Here is an 18,000-nt window from a genome sequence, read left to right as displayed (position 1 = left end):
AAACACACACACACAGGACTTTTGTTGAGTCTTAAGAGAATAAAAAGATCTGAAACCTTTACAATTCATAGCATATGATTTCAAATGATGAAAAATGTAATCGCCTGATTTCCTTATTGCTCTAAAACAGCGCCACAGTTTTATTTCCTGAAGGTGATTTGTACTGCATGTTACTGCATATTTACTGCTTATCTGTTCAAACTAATACATAAACGTCAACCTATAATATTATTATAAAAAGCCATCCAGATCAATTTGCATGTACAGTGTATTGGCTATTACAAATAGTGTACAGTTTATATTTTGCATTGTACGGTTCTATTTTTCAGAGACAACATCCATATATTGAATGTACATTTCGCAATCAATAATTTCTGACCACATTGGCTATCAATACATGTGTTTACACAATTATAAAATCTGTGATGGATTACAGTTGTGTAATGATCTTCAAATATTATTAATAATTTAATCATGTAAGTAATCATCTATATGCAGTTATTTTATTTGTATTTTTATTTTATTCTATTTCTTGAAGTTTTCTTCGTTGACGGGCTTCTTTTTTTTTTTATCCCGGAACCCTTACTTGAGGAAACCTCGGGGAAGATATTTATGGTCACGCTGAAAGAAAAGAAAAAAAGAATAATTGGAAATTATCAACGTTTATCAGATCATTTGCATAAACACACGGTGGATATGAAGTGACTGTTCGTTATTCGAGTTACAACCCCGGGTCCGTGGAGGAGAAACAGCGTATCGTACACGGTGAGCTGCAGCCACACACCGGTGCTTGTGTTGGACGCGTCCGAGCTAGCCCTCATTTCGGCTAGCGTTAGCCAAGTGCTCGCTAGACTTCCACAGTATTGGGTTGTTCTCTCCCTGCGAGCGTCGACAGAACCACCGCTTCGTGGGCGGAACGCTGCTCTTTTCCCTCGCCGCCCCAGTTACTATCAGCTCGCCTCGTTTTACTGCCACAGATGGACACAGGCGCGTACGTGGTTTGGACGTTTGAAATTGCGTTTATTGTGTAAGTAGCTAGCATATTTGGTGCGCTGACTCAGCTTTGGAAAACAATAGTATTCATATGCATCCAGTCAGGAAGCCCCGTAACTGGCGACAGTTGCTTGATGTTCGTGCTCACTAACAATAACAACAACACAACCCACTGGCTGCAGAGGGAGCTTTGTGCTACTGGCTAGCTGCCTCCATCCTCGGCCATTGGGGGGTGGATTCTTCCCAGGGGTCGTATCATTTGCAAATTTTAAAGCATCCACCTCTGGTCGATATTTCCGTCCTTTATCCGTGCGCATGTTAGCCTGGTAATCAGTGTGGGATACCAACTAATGTAAACAGTGTGAGTCTAACCATAATAACCTGATGTGGATGGAACCACCAAACGATCCAGTGAGTTAAACACAACGTACAGTATGTCCCCAGAATCTTACCACCAGCTTAGAAACACGAGCTCGCATTAAAGTTACGATGAGACTTGTAACCAATGTAGAAATAGATCTCAATGCTGGTACTATAATATTTAGAAGATTGCTATGCCTAGAAGGTTTGTTTTTCACCCCTGTCCATTAGTTTTGTTTTGTTTTGGTAGATTTAGCACAGAATGCAAAAACTTCTGGACAGATTACTTTGAAACTTGGTGAAAGAATATGGGTCAGGGACGAGCAAGATTCCATTAAACTTTGGTGTGGATCCAGGAATTTATTTGATCAATCTCCTTAACGTTGCGATAGTGGATTGAATTTAAGGGAACTGTTGGTCCTTGATGGAGAGATGTGCTCCAATCAGTACCATTCGTGTTGCCTTAGTTATTGAAATACTTACCACATTTTATAAAGTACCAAAAGAAAACCAGGCTCTCCGGATGCCAACTTCTCCTCTAACTACCTGCTTTTTAAAGGTTTACTTCAATGATTCAGATAAAAACTATACTGTATATTTGACATTCTTTGAGTGTAACAGCCCAAGAGATTTTCAAGGTTATTGATCAGTTTTCATGTGCAAAATCACGCCATAGAACTTGCTGTTTTAGTTCTGTTGCCCCTCACTTATTATTGATATATTTTTGTTTATGTGTTTTTTTTTTTTTGTATAGGGGGTAGATTTCTTCTTATTGTATCACATTAGTTGCCAATAGTGCTTTTTCCTTTTGTGAGACTGCTCGCCAACTAAACCATAACTTGAACTAGGTGTATGATGATTGGCTAGTGGCTAAATAATTAGAGAGTTAATAATTTAGTGGATAGAAAATCAATTTCTGACAACATTCATGATAATGTAATAGTTAAACAGTATCATCAAAAAAATCTTTGTAGTTATAGCAAGTAGTTATACCACTGTTCATTAAAGATGTGATGTGTTTTATCACCTTAGGGCTCCTGATGAAGGTGTGTAGGTGATACTTTAAGAGCCCTGCAAGACGCCATGTCTGAAGAGGCAAATTCGGAAAGTGACCTGGAGCCCAGCCTTAACAGTGAAGAGGAGAATTTGGAGGATGATGATGATGAGGAGGAAGAAGAGGAAGACGTGGAGGAAGATGAGGATGAGGATGACAATGATGGAGACGATGAAGATGACAGTGTTGGTGAGTTGATGAATTTAATAATTGTTTTGTACCTTTTATGACTCTAATGAAAAGCTGAAAACAGAGCGATGAAGTGTTGTCTAATTGATACTCTTTTTTTAGAGTATCTATTAGAAGTTGGTGCTTGATAAGTCGTCTGTTAAGACTTCAAGTGAAATGCTGTCTCTTCTTTCTTAAGATCGGCCCGCCAGTGCCCAGGATGGCAGGGACTCCGCCTCAGCTACCTCCGGAGAGCCATCCTCTGGAGAGCCTTCCTCTGAGCCTCCATCTCGGCCTGCATCGCGCCCATCCTCCGGGGCACCCTCCAGATCTCCGTCAAGACCTCCCTCCGGCTCTCAGCCTCCAAGCAGCCCCAAAAGCGCAAAGAGCAAATCACCTTCCAGCAAAACCAAGAAACAAAAATCCTCTAAATTAACCAAATCCTCGAAGTCTCCAAAAGGCTCGAAAACCTCCAAGCCATTAAAACCTGTACACATGAGGAAAAATATCAGGTACATTGATCTTTCCCATTAGGCCAAATTAATAAGGAACTTCTATGCCTATCAAATATTACACTATACTGTAACATTACCTTTTTTCTCCTTTCCTTACAGAAAGCTGCTAAAAGAGGATCAGCTGGAGGCTGGGACCAAGGCTGCTCAACAGGAAGAGATGGAGAGGCGGAAACGTCTGGAGCAGCAGAGGAAGGACTTTCCCACACCAGCCCCAGTTATCCCAGACTCTCAACTAGGTGACTGTCTCTTGCTCAGTGAACCCTGGATGTTTTTGCATCAAGTCATATTTCTGTTAGACAATCATTTCTGTATTTAATTTCCCCACTCCCCTCCCATCTTTCCAACAGTGGACACTGCTTTGCTTTTAGGAGAAGTCTCCCACCTGGTCCCGGCTCACCTGATCAAGCAGGATGTGATTTGTCTGGACAGCAGCGGTGATGAAGATGAACAAATGGAACCCGACTTGCCTGCACTTGACATCAGAGATGGTAAGAGAGGGGAATTTCAAAATCATTAGACATTTTGAGAATCAAGCAAGTTCTCACAAAGTGTTTATTTCACCAATCATCACCCAGATATAATTGAGCTCAGCTCTGGGGATGAGGATGCCCTGCAGATAAGCAGCGAGTCGGCTGATGAGGACGCTGATGGCACCACCGCCTCAGAGGAGAGCAGTGGGGCGCATATCAACGATGCTTTTAACCTGCCTGACGCCCAGGGTCAAGTGCTGGTTAACATCAATCACCCTGCAGAGGAGAAAGACATTTATCTCGCTCCACAGCTGGCCAGGGCTGTCAAACCCCACCAGGTGAACACAGCGTCTCATCCTCTCTTGTACTCTCGAAATATATACTCTTGTTACAGACACCCAGAGTCCAGCTTGTTTTCTTACAAATGCTCTCCATTTCATCTCGTAGGTCGGGGGGATCCGGTTTCTCTATGATAATCTCATTGAGTCTCTGGAGCGTTATAAGACCAGCAGTGGATTTGGCTGCATCCTTGCTCACAGCATGGGGCTGGGCAAGACACTGCAGGTCATTTCCTTCATTGACATCTTACTGAGGAACACTGAGGCTCACACTGTGCTGGCCATTGTCCCAGTGAGTACATGAAGTGTGAACTGTGTTAAAAAGAAAGCAATGTAGTTAATAGAGTAATCATTCATTTCCTATAAAGCATAAACTTTGTTTAGTCTAAACTAATCACCAAAATATTTGTTTCCTCCGCACAAGGTGAACACACTTCAGAACTGGCTGACAGAGTTTAACCTTTGGCTTCCACCTCAAGAAGCCCTCTCCCCTGACACTGACCCTACGCTCCTCGCTGGCCGATTATTCAAAGTTCACATTCTCAACGATGAGCACAAGTATGTAACATGCAACGTTGTGTGTTTGTGGGCAAAGTTTGGTCTTTATTGTTAAACAAAGCTTCTAATCATTCTGACTGTGTGACCCACAGAACAACACCGGCTAGGGCCAAGGTTGTTGAGGACTGGTCTAGAGATGGAGGCGTGTTGCTGATGGGTTATGAGATGTACCGTCTGCTGTCCATGAAGAAGAGTTTTGTTACGGGCAAGAAGAGGAAATCAAAGAAGCCCGCAGGACCAATCATCATTGACCTGGATGAAGAGGACAGACAGCAGGAACTCATGAAAGGTCATTTAAAAGTTTTAAGAGAAGCGGTGAAGTTGTCTATGCACCATATCCAACATTTATATAAGGATATCAGATACAAGAAAACTTACATTTATTATGTGATATATTTATTAACAGTCTCACTTCACACAGTCTTTACTCATTTCTTTGTCCTTTCAGGAATTGAACAGTCCATTGCGCGGCCTGGTCCAGATGTGGTGATCTGTGATGAGGGTCACCGCATTAAGAACTACCATGCCAGCACATCGCAGGCGCTGAAGAACATCCGCTCCCGACGTCGAGTAGTTCTGACAGGATACCCATTGCAGAACAACCTCATTGAGTACTGGTGCATGGTGGACTTCGTCAGACCTGACTTTTTAGGCACAAGGCAGGAGTTCAGCAATATGTTTGAGCGGCCCATTCTGAACGGGCAGTGCGTGGACAGCACACCTCAAGATGTCCGCCTCATGCGCTACCGCAGCCATGTGCTGCACAGCTTGCTGGAGGGTTTTGTGCAGAGGTGAGCTCTCTTTCGGTAATTAGAACATTAGAATCCCATGGACAGTACTTCATTTTTGTGATTTTCTGGTTTACAGACGGGGTCATGATGTGCTGCAGGACCAGCTTCCCTCCAAACAGGAGCATGTCATCTTAATACGACTTTCTCCCATTCAGAGGGCACTGTACACTGAGTTTATGAAACGCTTCAGAGAAGCAGGAAACAATGGCTGGCTTGGTCTTAACCCACTCAAAGCCTTCTGCGTGTGCTGCAAGGTGAGACTGCTTTTTTGTTTTTTATCTTAAAATCTTGTCGTCATTTTTGAGTTGCTAATTCCACACGTTTCTTCATTCCTCCAGATCTGGAATCACCCTGACGTCCTATACGAATCCCTGCAGAAGGAGACCCAGGCCAATGAGCAGGACCTAGACCTGGATGACATCTCTTCGCGTTGCCCTGCACCCGGTGCTGGCCTCAAGGCAAAAGTAGCCGACTCAAGCAACAGCAAAGTTAACATCACCCTGCCACCACTCAATCATTCACAAGAAAAGGCCAATCAAGTCATAACATATGAATGGGTATGTCAGGACACCATTATAACTGCAGTAAACTAAATATCCACTTTTGATGCAAACGATTTTTTACACTTAAGTGTATTTAACTGCTGTTTTTCCATTTATTTGTTTCAGGCTAAGAACATAATGGCACATTACCAAACTGGACTTCTCCAAAACTCTGCAAAGATGGCTCTACTCTTTCATTTGATTGATGAGAGTGTGAGAAAAGGAGACAAGATTTTGGTGTTCAGGTAAGATCTCTTCCCAGCGTAGATCTCATCTCATCATCTCATCGTCATCCGCTTATCTGGGGTCGGGTCGCGGGGGGAGCAGCTCAAGCAGGGGGCCCCAGACTTCCCTTTCCCGGGCCACATTGACCAGCTCTGACGGGGGGATCCCGAGGCGTTCCCAGGCCAGTGTTGAGATATAATCTCTCCACCTAGTCCTGGGTCTTCCCCGAGGTCTCCTCCCCACTGGACGTGCCTGAAACACCTCCCAAGGGAGGCGCCCAGTGGGCATCCTTACCAGATGCCCGAACCACCTCAGCTGACTCCTTTCTAAGTAAAGGAGCAGCGGCTCTAATCCGAGTCCCTCACGGATGACTGAGCTTCTCACCCTATCCCTAAGGGAGACGCCAGCCACCCTTCTGAGAAAACTCATCTCGGCCGCTTGTACCCGCGATCTCGTCCTTTCGGTCATCACCCAGCCCTCATGACCATAGGTGAGGATAGGAACGAAGATCGACCGGTAGATCGAGAGCTTTGCCTTGCGGCTCAGCTCTCTTTTCGTTACAACGGTGCGGTAAAGCGAACGCAATACCGCCCCCGCTGCTCCGATTCTCCGGCCAATCTCACGCTCCATAGTACCCTCACTCGCGAACAAGACCCCGAGGTACTTGAACTCCTTCACTTGGGCTAAGGACTCATTTCCTACCCGGAGTAAGCAATCCATCGGTTTCCTGCTAAGAGTCATGGCCTCAGATTTAGCGGTGCTGATCCTCATCCCAGCCGCTTCACACTCGGCCGCCAGCCGATCCAGTGAGTGCTGAAGGTCACAAGCCGATGATCCAATGAGGACCACATCATCCGCAAAAAGCAGTGACGAGATCCTCAGACCACCGAACTGCAACCCCTCCCCACCACGACTACGCCTCGATATCCTGTCCATGTATATCACAAACAGGATTGGTGACAAGGCGCAGCCCTGGCGGAGACCAGCACCCACTGAGAACGAAACTGACTGGCTGCCGAGGACCCGAACACAGCTCTCGCTTTGGGAGTACAGAGATTGGATGGCCCTGAGGAGAGACCCCCTTACCCCATACTCCCGCAGCGCCTCCCACAGTTTCTCCCGGGGGACCCGGTCATACGCCTTCTCCAGATCCACAAAACACAAGTGGACCGGATGGGCATACTCCCAGGCCCCCTCCAGGATCCTTGCGAGAGTGAAGAGCTGGTCCGTAGTTCCATGTCCGGGGCGAAAACCGCATTGTTCCTCTTCAATCTGAGGTTCGACGATCGGCCGAACCCTCCTTTCCAGCACCTTGGAGTAGACTTTACCAGGGAGGCTGAGGAGTGTGATACCCCGATAATTGGTACACACTCTCTGGTCCCCCTTTTTGAACAGGGGAACCACCACCCCGGTTTGCCACTCCTTTGGCACTGTACCCGACTCCCACGCGATGTTGAATAGGCGTGGGAGATAGCGTAGATCTCTTTATACACAAATCCAACATTAAGCAGCTTAGAGAGCAGGTAGACTGACCAGGCCTTTTGATGGATGAATCAGACTTTTGGAGTTTTCAGAGCTTTTAAAAGACTGAAAATATATGTTTTAATCCTCCCACAGCTTATTTTCCTTTTTATAAACAGGAATATTACAATTTACCACAATGATGGCATTTAGTGAAACAAAATTGATTGTTGTTTGTAGTCTGTGACTATTAAACACAGCAGTTTATTGGATTTCACATTATTTCTTTAATACTAAAATATACTTTTCTTACCCGTTCATATCTGTGTTTGTCCTGTTGCCTCTAGTCAAAGCTTGTCCACGCTGTCTGTCATTGAGGACTTCTTATCAAAGAGACCGGTGCCAACAGACGTCCTCTCCTCTGCCACGCAAAACCAAAACTGGATTCGCAACCTCAATTACTACAGTGAGTCATCCAATCTGTTCTCTCCTCTCTGGCTTTCAACTCTGAAACCTCATAGCTCTGAATGTCAACATGTTTGCTCTGTGCTCTGGAAACAAGCATAATCAGGAGCAATGTAATTGGAATTTGACAAATATGATGTACTCTGCATATTATATATTCTCCATTTAAATCGTTTTATATGAACTTGGTTCGTTCAGATTATTTGCAATGTAGTCAGCTACTAAATTTAAATCATTTTCAATCCCTTACATAATACATTGGACTAAAAATTACCAAAGATTTAATAGACTTCAAAATCAAACATTTAACATTGGGATTTCTATTAAAGTTATTTTATTACTCTTGAAAACATCTTAAAACAGTTTCTTTGCAAATAATAAAAAGCATATTGCATATTCAGCAAAAGTGAACTGCTATGCTCTGCATTGAAAAATCGATGCAACAACATTAAAAAGGAAAACACAAGCTAAACCTATCCCATGTTTTTATGCCTCTGTGCCGTTGACTTACAGTGGCCGGAGGCATTATGTTTTCAGGTTGCCCATCCATCCATCCCCATCCCGTGAACGGGATATCTCAAGAATGCCTTGAGAGAACTTCCTCTAATTTGATTCAACATTCACTCAGAGGTCAAATGTGCTCGTCCCAAAAAGATTTATTTTCTACGTTTCAGTTGAAACGTTTGAAACACTGCCAAACTTGTCAATGTCACTTCAGTCGGTCAGTGAGTGAGAATTGCTTTTGACTAAAAGCAAGAAGGGAGTGAGACACTGTCAACAATGGCGGTGGAGAAGTTGATCCCAGCTGTCACTGACTAGTTTATTCACAATCGAACATTGAAGGGATGTACAAGCGCTAGAGGACGGTTTCTTTAACCTAGCAACCACGAGCGTTTGAGAGAAGCACTCTGAAAGTGAAGTCAAGTTCACAACCTTTTATCTTTGTTGTTCAGTGAAAAATATTACCATGATTCACTCCACTACAGTTGTCTCTAATGTAAAGTTTATTCAGTTGTTGTGTTGTGAGTAGCTGATGCATGTCTGTGTCTGCAGGACTGGATGGGAGTACGTCTGCCACAGAAAGAGAACGACTGATCAATCAGTTCAATGACCCAGAGAACACCGCAGCATGGCTCTTCCTCCTCTCCACCAGGTCTGTGTCTCTACTCTCTTCTTTTTTTCGTTTCTCACACATCCTCAACACACTTTTGGGAAGTTTGTCTTTGGTTTTCTGTGTTTCTTCCAGAGCTGGATGCTTGGGAGTAAATCTAATCGGGGCCAACCGCGTTGTTGTGTTCGATGCCTCCTGGAACCCTTGTCATGACGCCCAGGCAGTGTGTAGAGTGTACCGGTATGGTCAAAGGAAACCATGCCACATTTACCGCCTTGTTTGTGATTTCACCCTGGAGAAAAAAATCTATGACAGACAGGTCTCCAAACAGGGCATGTCTGGTAAGAAAGTAAAATACTTTGTTTTTTATTAGTATAACTTAAACTCTGTAATGTCCAGTAAAGCTTGATTCACTGTAGATCCCTGTAAACTGTAAACCCTCACCCAGTCTCTTTTAACATATGTGTAACCTGTTCTTATGTCTCTGATTGCTAATACTTATATGGATGTATCTTGTTTGTGTGTGTAAATATAGACCGTGTAGTTGATGACCTGAACCCAGTGCTGAACTTCACTCGTAAGGAAGTGGAGTCATTGCTGCACTTTGTAGAGGAAGAGCACGGTGCCAATAAAAACCATCTGGGATCCTCGGACGACTTTGAGGAAGTGCTTTACCAAGCCTGTCAGCGGTACCCACACTTCATCACCAAGGTACAGTAACCAGGACCCTGAAAGAAAGGACGTTTTTGGGGGTTTGTTTGATGTGTTTGAACAGTAGGTACTTAATAACTTACCTGAAAGTGACCCAAGCATTCTCCTCAGTGGTGGTCTGACTATTTTGATACTCTAATATTGTATTTATTACACTTGTTCACTTTACTTTTTTAGTAGTATCCTCAGTCTGCAGATCCATAAACACAAAATTATTAATGCCTCTGCCAAAAAACCCCAGGAAGGTTAATTTTCCACATGAAACTGTTAATTTTCATCAAGGATTTCCACCTGCTTTTGTAAAACAGCATTTCTTCTTACTTTAAATTTCAGTCTGTAAACAACAGTAGAATCTCAACTTGCTGACATCACATCCAATCTCAATGTAATAGAAGTCTAGTAGCGGCTCCATTTCCCCAACTAAATGTTTAAAAATCTGAATCCTATCTGAAAAGAGCTTGAGTATGTCTGTGGGGAAATAGATAAGCACGAGAGGAAAAGGTAAACCAGAGGAGCCATGATTATTTTATTAATATTGTGAATCCTATATAGACTGTGATTCTCCTCTGGTATGTCAGGGATCAAACTGCATCTTGCTTGGAATAATTTTCACTTTTTCCACATGTGTCTTTAGCAACCCTTCCATCACGAGTCTCTGCTGACGGACCGGAAGGAGTCGAAACTGACCAAAGCGGAGAAAAGAGCGGCCAAGAAGAGCTACGAGGATGAGAAACGAGCTTCTGTGCCGTACTCTCGCCCTTCGTACGCAACCTACTATCCAACCAGTGATCAGGTGCTCGCGAACATACCAGCATTTAACCAACGGGGCTGGTGAGTTTCAGTCTCAATATTTTATCTTGCCCTCCTTTCATTTAGTCGTTAGCTAACAATTTAGCTCTGTTCTTTACCACCTCATATCTTCAACTACAATCTTGCTTTTAGAGTTTGCCGGATTAAAACATTAATTAAACATCTAAATCACCCTGGACTCAGGCTTGCATTATCAAAAGTCACAATCTCCTTAAAAATCTAGAAATTAGTCTGCCTTGCTTACTGGCAAACACTGAAAACTAAATATATAATTCATTTGATTGTTTGATTGAGGTTCTAGCTGTACATATATGTTGCTGCTGCTTGAGTAAATGTGTGTGTGAAAGTTCATCTCATGAGTTCAGGGCTCAAATTTCCAGGCGTCCCATGGCAAGGCCAGATGACAAGCCTGTAGCAAGTGTCAGGCCCATCCAGTCAACCCCAATACCCATGATGCCTCGCCAGGTCGGCATGGGCATAGCGGGCTCTAGCTCAGCCGGCAGCCTGCCTGTCAACTTCCTGCAGAAAGCTGGAGTCTACGTGCAGAGGATTGTAACCACAACCGGTAATGTGTAGTTTTTTTAAAATTTTGTATCACTGAAAATACCAAATAAGACCCATTATGTTTATAGTTTAATTCGCCTGAACCATTTCATCTTTCAGCAGAAGCAAAGTGAATTGTGTCTTGTGAAATGAAATGACCAGACATTAACATCAGCCCTTTTGTCTGGATCTGCAGATATCGTAATCCCAGGAGCCAACAGCACAACGGATGTTCAAGCTCGCATTGGTGCAGGAGAGAGCATCCATGTCATCAGAGGATCTAAAGGTATTTGCGGCAACACAACAATTTGTCTCTGCTTGTGAATAATTTTCATAAATGCTTCTCACACTTCATGTTTCCTCCAACACAGGAACCTATATCAGGACAAATGATGGAAGGATTTTTGCTATTCGTTCAGGAAAGATCAGTAGACCAGCGCTCGGAGGCTCTGCTGCTTCAAGAGGTACAAATTCATACATTAAAGCTTCCTCCTCCATAGTTTTGCCTTACAGCCATCCAAACAGCTCCTGTAACTTCGTAGACGGAGTTTTTGTATCTCTGAACCTTTCATGACTGTATTTTTCTGTCCTCTCCACAGATACCCAAGGATCCCTGATCCATTCAGTGAGTAATGGCTGTTCATCCCCTTTTGATCAGCAGCAGCGCTCCCCCAATGAGGAACAGTGTTCCTCCCCTCTGAGCGCTGAGATTCTCAGAGAACTCAGCCGCTACACTTCATCTACGGGCGACGAAGCCACCGGCGTGGGGAACGAATTGCCATCGCCCCCACATGTGTCGGCCGTTCCAGCAGGGGATGGGGACGATTCTCAAACCAGTCCGACTGGTGATCTCGGGAGGGAGCGCAGTGACAACCTCATGAGTTTGGCATTAGAGTTGCGTGGCGCCAAACGCAGAAGTACTGAAAGCCCGGGAAGCACACAATTAGGAGGCAAACGCACCTCTTCTGCAGCTCGTTTTCCCGGACTGTCCATGGGCTCCAGTGGGCTCAGTTATCCTCCCATGGGTTTGAACTCTTCCTCCCTTCTGGGTAACCTAGGGCACATGAGTCACCCACTTCTAATGGGTGGCAGCGGTGGATCATCATTCCTACAGACACCAGGACAAACACTGGCCGACCTACAGACTATGTTCCCCTCTGCCGGCTCAGACCTCTTGAGACAGTCTGCCCCAGGGAATGGACACCTTCCCACCCCCTCCTCTTCCTCCCTGTCCACTGTATACTCCTCTGCTTCCACCACGGCCCCCATGTCATCGACACCCTCAGCAGCAACTTCTTCCTCCATGGCATCAGGTTCTCTGCCACCATACTTGATGAACCCCAGCATGGCTGGCCTGCTTTCATCAGGCTTCCCCCTCAACTACAGTCAGTCGCTGCTGTCCGAGCAGAGGATGTTCCCCACCTCTCTTCTTTCTGGGTCAGGGGGGTACCCTGACTCCAGTTCTTCTACGTCCAGCTTCCTCTCTCATTACAATCCCACCTCCAGCCTGTTGGGGGCAGCTCTGACCCATCCGGACCGTCACCAGATCACAGAGAATGGCGGAAGTAGTTCGGATGACGATGTTATAGAGGTGATGGGACAGTAGCGACTTGTGACGTCACGGAGAGGCAGTTTCACACACAATCTTGTTAAGTACATACGGGATGGGAATAATAACATGTTTACATAACTAAATTTATTATTTCATAGTATCTACCCTAACTCATAAACTGGTTAATGATGGCCAGAGGTATTGTTGTATTTCGAATGTTTGAGCAAATCAAAATCAAATTTCTCACACACACAAGGAATTTTACCTGAGAGAGAATCTACGATGAACCTTCATGACAAAGTCAAAGTAACAAATCCTAATGCTGAATATCCCAGACTTCACCTGGAGCCTCAGAGCAGTGGGAACAGACGTTCTGTCAATTGGGGACCAGCTGAAGCTTTAGGTGGCTTTCTAAGCACAGCCCCTCCTTCTACATTTGTAAGCAAGGCCTCGCTGGGCCGTTGGTTTTATTTCTAATGAATTCATTGGAATAATTTTATTTAAAACTGTTGGGTTTTCTCATCATATATTTTGCTGGGAAACAGTCAAGTACTTTCAGAAATGTCAGCCGAACTCCCCTGCTGAACACTGATTTACTTATTTCAGTTTTTTAAGTAAAAGAAAAGTGGGAAAGCTATAAAATAAATAGGTCACAGAGGCTAAAGACCATGGGGTATCTGGGGATATCCAGTTAATATATCAAGAGAAAATCCTTCAAAGTTTACCTTAAACACAGAAACTTTAGGCTTTCAGAGCATATTTTAGTCTTTAGCAATTTGATAGACATTGTGGCATCCCCTGTCAAAATGATGTTATGTGTGAAACAATAACTGAACATGTTGATACTTTGTAAATACCAGTCATTATCATTGTTTATATTGCAAGTCGAATCTGTGCAGTGTGTAGATTTTGGTCATAGGGAGAAGGCTTATTATTACGACTATCATGATGACAAACACGCCTTCACACAAGTGCTGGGCAAACAAATTTATGTTCAACTTCGTAATTTTCTTCTTTCTTTTTTTTTTACCAAACTGAATGTACCTTCATATCAGCCTTTGATAACACAGGGGCTGGGACATGGATTCAGACTGTGTCCTTTCATTTTTAGCCTTAAATAACACCTAGGGGTCTTTAGCATCACAGAGGAAGATCTACTGAGCATTTAGACAAGTCGGTGACAAACTCAAAACACCATTCTGAGGCAGATTCAGCATAATGACTAAAAGCACTAAGTGTGGAAGCCAAAAGGAGCACAAACAAACCCAGTGTGTCCTCGGTATAAGATGATTATCGCTGAGTCAACCTACATGACACATCTTTTTTTCACAATGACTTTTACCACCGATCACTTTAACGGACTCTTGAGAACACGTCACCTAAACTGTAGAAACTGTTGCATTTGTACAGCCTGAGTGTGTAAAACCTTAAATCAATGTATCCACCAACCATCAAATCCATCCTGAATAAGACTTCATTACAACCACCAGTGACGTTGTAAGAATGGTGTTGGGTGGTGTGGCGGCCTTACCAAACTGACATTGCCATCGTAGTGTACGTAGCGTCAGTAGTGTCGGTCAGTGTGGATCTGCGGTGCTTTAGGGAGTCCAAGTCTTTGCTGTTCTCTGTAGCCTTGTTTCTGTGTTGTGATGACACCTTGAGGTATTTAGATGTAGGAAGGTCCCTCTCTCCTCCGTTAATTAAATAGGTTAGATGCAGTGTGGAAGCCTTTAGAAAACACTGGATAACCTGAGACAACAGATTATTCCCTACGAAGGCTCATGTTTGTGGAGCTGTTTCTCGTGGGGCCCCTCTGCCCCCACAGTCTGAGTACTGTTCACCTTTAGTTTAACTTTGTACCGGCTCCTTCCATTCTGTCATGGATGATTCATTATTTTATCATCAGACGTCTCCGCTTTTCTTCAACATGTCTTAGAAACTTGTTTTTTGCTTTGTTTCGAATGTGAAGGTGGAGCTGGCACTTTGAAAAAAGGATCATATCTGGTTCATTATACTGACCTTTATTTTCAGTCTTCTTTATCTGTTGTAAACACTACACATATGGATCATAGAAATTATATCAGTATATAAAAGAAATCCCCTTCTTACCCCATTCTTGTCAATTGTGTGCATTTTTCATGTTTCAGGGGAACATTTCATTTTTTTTAAACTGTTTTTTATCGATGTTCGTTCACCTGACAGTTGTCTCCTGTATTTCGGTGTAAGTCTGAAGTTTATTTATTTATGTAAAATATACTGGGTTTGTTTTCTTTTTGCTATTACTTTTTTAAACATTTGTTCACTTTGACCCATTGACGGCTGATCCAGTAAGAATTTCGTATATGCAGCCTAGATCGAAGCAGAAAAAGACTGTGTTATCAATGTTATTTTAACAATAAAACGCATACTGCAGTGTGAATCATTGACATGTACTTTTAATGTGGATACACCTTTTGATATGACATCATCAGACATGGTCAAGTCAGTAACCAGGAGGACAGATAATATGCAACACAAGATACAAAAGTTCAACCTGAGATCAACAAATATTCAAGGCAGTATTGAATGAGATCATGACTAAAAATAAAAAAAAAGTACACTGGGATTTCTGACGAAGTTTTGTTGATGTCTTATAATTTTATTGTGTCAAAAAACAACCTCACACTGTTCAGTCTGAAGAGAATATTGAAACCATTTCTTTTTATTTCACTAACTGACTTATTTTGGTAAAAACCTGTCACATTTGAAGCTGTTAAGTTTTTAAGGATATTGAGTCTGCAGCAATGCTAGCAGCTTGGAGAATGTAAAGGAAACGATGCTTTGCAAAGTGCTATTTCTAGCATACTGGTGTTTGGTAGATAACGTGACTGGACATAATCATACACAGTTTATAAAGATGGACGACACGACTGCTCCCCAGAAGTGAAGCTAAATACTCTTGATCGCCACCTGCTGTAGTATAGGTCATAAATTCTGCCTCCTCCATGTGAGTTAATGTGACATGGGCAAAACTAAATTTTGTGGTTCAGCCTTCGTATCCAGGATGTGTTGGCTTCTTGTCTGGATAGTGAGAAGAAGTGGAGACACCTCCTCCATCTTTATATACAGTCCATGGTCATAGTTAAAACTAGTATGGCTTAAAACATCAGAAGCTTCAAACAAACCAAAGAAACTCAACATGGTTGTGTAACTGTCAAGTGAAAATTCCTCAGGTCGTTGACCCCTTACACATATACAGAGACTCAGTGTCCTCTATTTCAGCCACAGTCAAGGAAATGAATCAAATTAAATAATTTCAGTATCCACAAACATATCTTGTGAGAATAACGAGTCTGTAGCTGCAGAAATCATAATAGTCGTATGAGTCTGAAAGAAATGGAATCTCTGGTAAACATTGCACAGGTTATAAGTGACAGTGTTAAAGTTCGCTGACGTCTCCTCTGTCAGGCCTTCAGACGTTTCTTGGCCATGTACGCACTGGTGACTTGGTTCATTATCATGAGAGCGCTGACGGCCGGGCACAGTGCTGACAGGTACCAGTTGTAGTCCTTGACAGAGGCGGTGAACCAGGCTGAGCAGAGGCCGAGCAGCAGGCTCATGCTGCCGAGCAGGTACGTGATGAGCCCGGACGCCGCGTGATAGCGCTTGAGTTTGGCCAGGGACCAGCCTTTAGCCAGGGAATGATAGATGAGAGGCACAGCTGCCAAAGACTGCAGCGCGACCACGCACACCGTGAGCAGGCCGAGCAGGCCGTGCCATGAGGTGAAGTGGGGTTTACTGTTCAGGTGTTTGTTGGAAAAGATGGCTGCCAGACCCAGGACCGCACAGGACACACACAGGCACTGCAGGATCCAGTGAACACGACTCTTGGTCTTGTGTGAGAAACCTTTGATGGGGGAGCCGTGGGGGGAGAAGATGAGTACGGCTTCTGTCATGAAGAAGGAGAACTGAAGGGGGAAAAAAAGGAAATATGTCAACTGATGATTACATTTGATCATCACTTAAAAATGACTATTACTCAGTGAAATAACTGCCAAGAGGTTTTCTATTGATCCACCAATTTAGAGCTGCAACATGTATTTGATTAATAAATCTTTCTGTTAAAATCCGAATCTACTATTTTGTCACAATTTGATGCACCTAATATTCCATACTTCTGTTTTTAACTGATCCTGCAGAAAGGATTTACCAATTCTATAGCGCAATAATTATTTGCTAATTCAATTTCATAAATGTGATCCTGTTACAATCCTTTTACATCATCATTTTCAAATTTTACAGCTGTTTCCTCGTGTTCATATAGTATCTTTACTTATGTCTTACTTTTAGTGATGTGTCTACTATTACTATCCCCTTAAGTGCTGTAACACAGCATGTTTCCCCATATTGGGACAAAATAAATGATTATAATCTTATCTTATTTTCATAATTCGACTTTAAAAGAATCTGTTTCCAGCGCCTACAATTATGATTGTGTACCTTCAGTGTCATATATGACAATAGGTTTAGGACAGTTATGTTGCAGCCCTGAACCAATCAATCATCAAGGTCTTTAAATGTATGTGCATGATCTTGTTCACGTGTTTACAGCTGAGTGCTTTTTATTTTTGAAAGCTCCAACTCACAGCCAGCGTCATGAGGAAAGGATGCCAGGAAAACAAACCTGGAATAACATGAAGGAAGTCAAATGAAGTCAAATGAAGTCAAATGAACACAGGGACGACACAGTATGAGCGTATGAGCGTGTGTGTGTGTGTGTGTGTGCGTGCGTGTGCGTGTGCGTGTGTGTGTGTGTGTGCGTGTGCGTGTGCGTGTGTGTGCGTGTGTGTGTGTGTGTGTGTGTGTCTGTGTGTGTGTAGCATCACTCACTGGTGCCAGGTCGGGACATCAGAGCGATGAAGAGGCTGAAAACGATGCAGATGAAGTGGGTCAACACAGCTGAAGCTCTCCTGGTAAACCCGTAGATCCGCGCCTCAGACTCGCTCTCTATGTTGTTTACAGCCATGTTCCGGCAAAGACGTGTTTTTTAAGATATAAACATGGACGCTGTTAACCTGCGGTCACTGCGCTGTTACCCAACGTGAACTCTCTGCTCCAGTCGAACGCGGAACTGATGCTGGATGGAAAGTGTGAACTCCTCCGGCCTGAGTCCGGCTTCATTCACACACCGAAGCTTGAATAAGAAAAAGATCCTTCATAACCAACCAGCTGTCACACGACCGCGTCTTAAAGAATCAGGATTATAGCTTCTCAAAAGTTCATTCCCTCATGTGCTGTTTTGAATAAAAAAAAGAAGTCACACTTCCGCTTTGATTTTTCAGTGTAAAGCGTTG

At 43.5% G+C, this 18,000-nt stretch overlaps 2 protein-coding genes across 3 annotated transcripts; one reads left to right on the top strand and one right to left on the bottom strand.

Moving 5' to 3' along the window:
* The first annotated feature begins 584 nt into the window (after nucleotides 1–584).
* Nucleotides 585–15,086, top strand: rad54l2 (RAD54 like 2). Of its 2 annotated transcripts, none has more exons than XM_053437630.1 (22): nucleotides 585–765; nucleotides 2,386–2,596; nucleotides 2,775–3,087; nucleotides 3,190–3,326; nucleotides 3,438–3,578; nucleotides 3,666–3,898; nucleotides 4,008–4,190; nucleotides 4,323–4,456; nucleotides 4,549–4,745; nucleotides 4,905–5,247; nucleotides 5,324–5,501; nucleotides 5,586–5,804; nucleotides 5,916–6,034; nucleotides 7,823–7,941; nucleotides 8,994–9,093; nucleotides 9,187–9,392; nucleotides 9,587–9,762; nucleotides 10,397–10,593; nucleotides 10,953–11,137; nucleotides 11,312–11,401; nucleotides 11,487–11,579; nucleotides 11,715–15,086. In XM_053437630.1, the coding sequence occupies exons 2-22, from the start codon at nucleotides 2,437–2,439 to the stop codon at nucleotides 12,719–12,721; spliced, it is 4,530 nt and encodes a 1,509-aa protein (XP_053293605.1). In that variant the 5' UTR covers nucleotides 585–765; nucleotides 2,386–2,436; the 3' UTR covers nucleotides 12,722–15,086. The 2 variants fall into 2 exon arrangements, with proteins under 2 accessions (XP_053293605.1, XP_053293613.1); XM_053437638.1 differs by lacking the exon at nucleotides 585–765 and adding an exon at nucleotides 822–1,027.
* LOC128454457 (transmembrane reductase CYB561D2) lies at nucleotides 15,083–17,956 on the bottom strand. Its single transcript, XM_053437865.1, has 3 exons — nucleotides 17,537–17,956; nucleotides 17,293–17,330; nucleotides 15,083–16,614 (listed from the first exon to the last, which is right to left on the bottom strand). The coding sequence occupies exons 1-3, from the start codon at nucleotides 17,670–17,672 to the stop codon at nucleotides 16,111–16,113; spliced, it is 678 nt and encodes a 225-aa protein (XP_053293840.1). The 5' UTR covers nucleotides 17,673–17,956; the 3' UTR covers nucleotides 15,083–16,110.
* Nucleotides 17,957–18,000: the final 44 nt, after the last annotated feature.

Source organism: Pleuronectes platessa, chromosome 2 (assembly GCF_947347685.1).
Source record: "Pleuronectes platessa chromosome 2, fPlePla1.1, whole genome shotgun sequence".
NCBI lineage: Eukaryota > Metazoa > Chordata > Actinopteri > Pleuronectiformes > Pleuronectidae > Pleuronectes > Pleuronectes platessa.
The sequence above is the reverse complement of the archived record's forward strand: the minus strand, read 5'-3'. Positions and strand labels throughout refer to the sequence as shown.

Bases quoted from the DNA above. Each gene is read 5' to 3' on its own strand.
- rad54l2 (XM_053437630.1), top strand. From the start codon at position 2,437: ATGTCTGAAGAGGCAAATTCGGAAAGTGACCTGGAGCCCAGCCTTAAC. The intron at 2,597-2,774 runs GTGAGTTGATGA...TTCTTTCTTAAG, and splicing joins CGATGAAGATGACAGTGTTG to ATCGGCCCGCCAGTGCCCAG. The intron at 4,457-4,548 runs GTATGTAACATG...TGTGACCCACAG, and splicing joins ATTCTCAACGATGAGCACAA to AACAACACCGGCTAGGGCCA.
- LOC128454457 (XM_053437865.1), bottom strand. From the start codon at position 17,672: ATGGCTGTAAACAACATAGAGAGCGAGTCTGAGGCGCGGATCTACGGG. The intron at 17,331-17,536 runs GTGAGTGATGCT...ATGTTATTCCAG, and splicing joins GATGTCCCGACCTGGCACCA to GTTTGTTTTCCTGGCATCCT. The intron at 16,615-17,292 runs GTGAGTTGGAGC...TTCCCCCTTCAG, and splicing joins CTTTCCTCATGACGCTGGCT to TTCTCCTTCTTCATGACAGA.